Source organism: Halyomorpha halys, unplaced genomic scaffold, assembly GCF_000696795.3.
Source record: "Halyomorpha halys isolate HHAL.00 unplaced genomic scaffold, Hhal_1.1 Scaffold621.1, whole genome shotgun sequence".
NCBI lineage: Eukaryota > Metazoa > Arthropoda > Insecta > Hemiptera > Pentatomidae > Halyomorpha > Halyomorpha halys.
Window position 1 is genome coordinate 407,804 of NW_027114912.1, and position 7,059 is coordinate 414,862.

At 29.1% G+C, this 7,059-nt stretch overlaps 1 protein-coding gene across 2 annotated transcripts in view; it reads right to left on the reverse strand.

The window, feature by feature from the left end:
• The window catches only part of Hexo1 (Hexosaminidase 1), a 60,085-nt gene that overhangs the window by 13,024 nt on the left and 40,002 nt on the right, over positions 1-7,059 (reverse strand). The window contains exons 1-2 of one of the 2 annotated variants that reach the window (XM_014427089.2): positions 5,124-5,211; positions 3,699-3,802 (exon numbers count right to left, since the gene is read on the reverse strand). In XM_014427089.2, the coding sequence (XP_014282575.1) occupies positions 3,699-3,802; positions 5,124-5,174 (155 nt within the window). In that variant the 5' untranslated portion in view covers positions 5,175-5,211. Of the gene's footprint in view, positions 1-3,698; positions 3,803-5,123; positions 5,212-7,059 lie in introns of those variants that run through there. The other variant, XM_014427090.2, reaches the window with a different exon arrangement.

Genomic DNA, 7,059 nt, shown 5'->3' on the forward strand with positions numbered 1-7,059 from the left:
AAAAATTATATAAGCTTTTATTTTGTTCATTTTTCATTCGGAAAGATTAATATTAAATTTATATGTAAATAAAAATACATAACAATCTTTTCACGAAATATTTATGGTATTCAGCAATAACATTTTTTTTTAAATTTATTTATTTAATGTAATTTACATCTGTAGAAAATAATAAATACAATAAGTAAATATGTAGAATGTTAAAAAAAAAAAAAATAAATTGAATGGAATGGAAATACCGTAAGTTAAGTTATTTGGTATGGCCAAAAAATAAATAAATAAACTCTTACATATTTCCTGATTTGTATAAGATGTTAGACGGATATAGTAAATCGCTTATAAGTCAAAAGTAACCTTTTTCGGAGGATGGACCGGAGAAATGTATAAAAAAAAAAAGGCTTCAGTAAATTCTATTATTATCTAACTTCTTCCAAGATCAAAGCATGCCTTAATTTTTTTAAAGAACATCAGGCAGAATTTATTTTAAAATGGGCTAATTTTATTTCAAATTACTTCTTTTTTTTATTGTATCTTTATTGACATTTACAACTGTGCATAATAATTTGATTTATTTATTGATATTTACAACTGTATAAAAAAATACAACAAGTAAATTTGATCATAATGACATAATGATATGATACAGGATGTAGAGAAACTACCCAGTAGTAGAACTCTAAAAACAGTTTACAATATAAGGTCACGAGGCCATCTTCTTTTCAGGCGCCTCGGAGGATGTCCAGGAATGGAAGAGGAAGCAAGGTTAGAAACGAGTGGGTTTGGGTGGTTAGGGAGTTTATTATGGAAGGAATAATATCGGGTTCGGGCTAGATCGGTTACATAAGGAACGTTTAGGTCTTTATGGATGGTTTTATTAGTAACAAAATAAGGAGCATTGAGGATTTTGGATTGTAAAGATTGGATACGAGAGGGATTCGAAGGTTTAGTGGAGCCCCAAAGCTCAACTCCGTATGTCCAGATGGGCCTTATTATTGTCATGTAGATCAATCTTTTGTAATGAGTTGGAAGTTTAGACCGTTTGTCTAGTAAGTGCTGTAATAGTCGGAATCTTCGTGCAGTTTCCTGTTTTTCAGTCTTGTGTGAGGATTCCAGGATAATCGTTTTGCATAATAATACATTCGGTAAATTTGATGAAAGATCATAATGCCATGATACCGACATGTAGAGAAACTAACTATTGGAAGAACTCTAATAACTTGTTTACATTAGAAGGTCTCGTGGCCATCTTCTTTTCAGGAATCTCGGAGGATCGTCAGGAATGGAAGAGGAAACAAGGATAGAAACTAATAGGTTAGGGTGTTTATGAACCATAGTTCGGGCTAGATCGGTTACATATGGAACATTAAGTAAGGTCTTTATGGATTATTTTATTTTTGACAAAGTAAATTTCAAATAGGAAATATAAAATAATAATTTATATAGAAAAATAAACAGACTATACAGACTTGCACACGTATTCAACAAAAAATGGAAAATATTGTATGTGGTTTTCTATTCTCTTCACAATATCAAAAATAACTAAATAAAAATATTAAATTAAGTTATATCAATATTAAAAATTTATCTGCCACCTTTAATCTACAGCCATAAGTTAAAGACAACGCTCCGATACTTAAGATACGCCACATTGGCACTACACCGACGACGTGGTGTAAAAGAAAAAAGAAAAAAAAATTATCTTTATTCAGTTAACTATTTTAAACAACTAATAAAATAAATGTGAATTCGATTTTCAGTATTCAAACAATAAACTAACTCAAATTTAGAATTTTAATCTTTTTTATTGTTTTTTTTAAATTCTGTATCACTGTTTTAGTATCAACGAATCATATAAGGATGAAAAAAAACTTCTTTTTCTTTCTAATTCTCTTTTAATAAACACTAGCTAAACCATTCGATTTTCAAACCTTAACATGTTAGTATTATTTTTGTCTCTGAGGAATGAGCAATTTCATCGAAAATTTACATCAAAGATCTAACACAAGAAAAATTAAATAAAAATATATTTTCGATTGAAAATGCATTTTTTAGTTCTGCGTTAATCATTATTAGTTGTATGCCAACAATTCAAGTTATTTTATTTTTTTTTTTATGAAAATAATGTTAATACTTAAATGGATAACAGCATACACCTTTAATATATTTTAATGGGGATAAATTAAAAGTTTATAAATAGTACAATAATATTTTGTATTTTGAATACGACATTTATTTAGACAGATAAAAAGAGCACATTACAGACTACTTGCATTTTAAAACTAGATGTTCATTATTTTATTTTTTGAAATAAGACTACTTAATTTCTATTTTATTAATATAACTTTTTTTATTAGTTCGTTTCATGTTTAGTGGCATATAAATATTCATAAATATGAAACGTAACTGTTGCATCATGCCTAAATATGAAATAATTAATAACAATGAAATGATAACCACACAGTCACAATGACCAATATAGTCACGTACAGAGTTAGTTAGGAATCATTACATCAGTAATTTAATTACATGTTTCAGTTACACAACAATTACAATACGATAACCGTTAAATGGTCCAAAACATAAAACATTACTGATGTTTTTGAAGAACAATTACAGTAATTGTAGTTAGCGTTCTCAATTAAAATTACTTCTTGGTACTAAGTAATTGCAATTATATTTACAATTAAAATTACTTCTTGACTCTTAGAAATTGCAATTACAATTACATGTAATTTAACGCATATATTAAAACCATGATATATTAATAATTTATACGCTAGCGCACAATCTTAAACTGGATATCATTTTTATACTTTGGACTCATTCTAAAAAATATTTTTACCGTTTCGTTGTTGAATATTTGCAATATTACAATTAAAATTTTAGTAATATTACAATTACTTGTTATTGTATTAAAATTACTTGGAATTTTAGAAACAACTATTAAAATTACATAAGAACGTGATTGGTAATTACAATTACTTTGACTCAGCTTGTCATAGTAATTGGGAGGTCCACAAGTAATTACAATTACAATTATTTGTAAATTTTATTGCATTTTTCTCCCGTTTCTAATTACAGTAATTGGTAAGTAAATACTTTTTGTACAACTCTGGTCACCTATTATAGAAGCGTCTAAGTCAAGACGGTAATGCAACATAAACTTGAGAAAATACCTCTTGTAACAGAAGTATCAGGAGAGAAAAGTGAGAATAAAATTGATCTACCAGAATTTTCCCCTTGCCAATAAAAATATATATTACAAACTTTATATTTATTTTAATTTACAGATTAAATTTCATTGAAATAATAGTTAATTTTCACAGAAAAGCGTATAAATGAATTTTTCAGGGCTTACAAATATGTCTGATGGAGGAACATACTAAAAAAAATTTAGTACAAGCTCTTTACAAATTAATTTTCATTATTAATTAGTGCATCGTTAAATATTGCCAAATATAAACTCCGTTTTTATGGATGTTTATCTAAAAAGTAATTACGATATTATATAAATATTATAAAATATAAAACTTTATATAAAAAATACATCATCATAAAATTATCAATGTTAAAATATCACTATAATTCACGATTTACTAATGTACATATGTTTAAATAAATAGAGTACATTATTTTAAATAGAATTATTGTTTAAAGTGTATAATTAATGCATGATGATTATTTAATTAACAACTTACTCATCTTTATAAGACTCCAACTCGACGTCGTTTTCTATGATGATGGTTTCAGCAAGCGCGAACGCTGCCAGTGAGAGAAATATCCATATCAAACTCTTCATTGCCTGAAAATATCACAATTAAAAATTAAACACAGTCTTCTTTAGCGGGCATTTTTTTAACTAACGTATTTTTTTATAACTATATTTAATTACATTATCATAAATGATGTTTTATTATCCCTGAAAAAAATTAAACCCCTTAATTACTCTTGATGTATTATACATCATAAATATGGTTGTTTCTTATATGAAACAAACTAAATTATAGAGCCCCTTCTTGCAGTATCAAGCATCATACATGGGAAAGGTACAAAACCTTTAGCCAATTGTTTTGAGACATGGGTTCTACGGCCTCAGAGAGTATACAGATTACGTGGGAGGGAAGGGTTTTCCGTGAGATCTACGGTCCAGTGAAGAACTCATATTGGTGAGGATATCTGCCTTATTTATGCCAAAAACCTAACTTGGCTCAGTTAAAAAACATGTTTTTTTTTTTCATGGTAACGGATAACCATCCCTGAGGTGGCTGGATAAAGTAGAAGTTATCCTGAAATGGATTGGGATTAGAAATTTGGCAAATATCCAGAACAAGAAGAGGTGGAGGAAAGCAAAAAGAGGATCCCAGTTTCTCTCAGAACAAGAATAATAAACAATTAAGAATGATATTGATGTTGATTTTTTTTAATTTATTTAATGTGATTTACAACTGTACAAATAATAAATACAATAGGTAAATATATTGTATGTTTCATATACAGTTAAAAATCTTGGGAAGGAACCACCCATTGGTGGTACTTGAAGCATTAATTTAAATTAGAAGGTTATGGAACCACGGAGCCATCTTCTTTTCAGAGGACTCGGAGGATTATCAGGGATTGTTAAGGATGAAAGATTAAGAATTAATGGGTTAGGATGGGTAAGGAGTTTGGAATGAAAAGACGCATATCTGTTTTGGGCCAAATCTGCAACGAATGGGAAGTTAAGGTCTTTGTTAATGAGTTTATTTGTAATAAGGAGCAGCGATGATTTTGGATTGTAAGGATTGGATGGGGGAGGAATTTGATGGTTTGGAAGAGCCCCAGAGCTCAATTCAATATGTGCAAATATTATGTTAAAAAAAAAAAATAAAAAAATAAAAAATAATTCCATCCATAAGAATCAAGAATCTTTTTCTGTATGTAGTAGTCTCTGAACTAACTCTATCCATGACGCTCCTATATACCAGAAATACTACCATCTACAATTTTTTTAAGGAATATATTAATATTATAAGTTATCTAGTGATCAATTATTTTTAATTTTTTTAAATTCCTTTGTATCTCTCTTTTAGTCTAAAGAATTTATTATTAAAAATGTAAGTATAAAAATTTATGACAAATCTTACAATTATTCGGAGTTTCCTCCTGGGTATTTTTGAGATTAAACTGTTCTTCATTGAGAATCGTCTCTTTCCTCAAGGAAGTCCTCGGAAAAACTAATGCCCCTGTATTATTGTACAAAAACCTTAACAATATGATTATAACTTTAACATTATTTAATTATAATATTATCATACAATCCAACACACATTCTTAATTATCATTATCTAATTATGGAAGGTCCCTTCCAGATTCTACAAAAGATGTTTCGCCTATAACAGCTTAAATATTAGAGTTGCTGATTTTTTGAATTACTAACTTTGTGTTATAATCCGAATATTCAAAATATAATAATTATGAGAGATAGTTGACCGTGGATTACTTGCACGAGGAGGAGATGGATGAAGGCTAGAAACTCTAGCCGAAACGTTGGCACAATTAAATAAGTTACATAAACTTATTTGTGTTTCATTTTGAACGTACCCCCAACCATCTTCTCGTTTAAAATATCGCACTAATATTTCTAAAGTGACACAACTCAAAATTCAAGACAACTGACAATGTGACACTCTTGCCTATGGAGGGGGAATAGCATTAAGGCAGTAAGAGTGACTCAAGTGCGCTCTGGCGGACAAGCTCTGAAGCTAGGTTGATACAGTTTTGATGATTCATAAAGATATATTTACCAATTTCTTTCATAGTCATAACTCAGAAACACCGATTTTTGAGTTGTGTCACTTTAGAAATACTAGTGCGATATAATAGTTTATAATTGAAGGAAACAGATGTTGAAACGAGGGCCACGGTAAAGAAACAAGTGAGTATGTTATAAAAAAAGACTTGAGTATAGCCTGTAGAGAGAAATCCACTCAGAAGAGGAAAATCCTATAAGATACTTCTCACAGTGGAACAAAGAACCGACGAACAAATCGAAACGAGTGGAGGCCCGAATATTGCAACAAAAAGTGGGAAAATACATGTGATGTACAAATTTCAGACAGGAACAAATGTGGTGTGATGTGATAAACACAGGAGGAACTTTTAAAATTAAAACTGACCAACCCCACATACCCAAAACGTTGCAGAATCGCACACGATCAGCCACAGCTGGAGTTTGTTCATTCAATAGTTTGACATATACGAATTCCATTCAAAGGGGAAGGATTGGTTAGCCGAAACAAATATTGTTATATTTTTAGAACTATAATTTAATAATTATCAGTACTGAAATAAAATTAAACTAAATTAAATATTAACAAATATAGGAGAAACTCGAAAAAATTGCAAGCGATTGCTCAACTGTGTTGAGTTGCTACTACACAGCATCAGTCGAACAATAGACAATAATAATAATAATCAAAAATTGGGTACCTTTAATTGGGGAAAAATCTGACTATCGTGATTCTGACATAATTAGCTCCTTGCACAATCGTTTGTATAGTAACTCCCTTACAAAGTAAAGTTGTAACGGTACAGATTTATTTTTTGAATACATAATCATTGCAAATTGTGAATAATTATAACACCGATAAAAAAAAAATAACACAGTGCATTGTAAGGTTTATTTCCAAAATTGCAATAAATATCAAACCATGCAAACATATGTTTAACTGTCACTGAGGGATCTGCCATCGAAACGTCGATTGGTTAGGCAGTTGCTGGTATTTGAGAGACTTGAGGTTTAGAATCACAATTCTAGGCTCTTATATTTTAATTTTTAATTTTTATTAATTACTATATTAAATAAAATGTAATTAATTTCACCACTATAAGGCATTCTGATTAATCCTTTGTTTTGTTCTTAAACGGAATTCTTCTATCTCAGTAAATTTATTATTGAAGTATATCATGCTGATTTTCCCTTTTAATTGAAGTTACTTTATTTATTTTGTTTTACCATTTACAGTAAACAAATTTAATTCATATGTATATTTAATTTTGAAAAATCAGTCAGTTCTACGT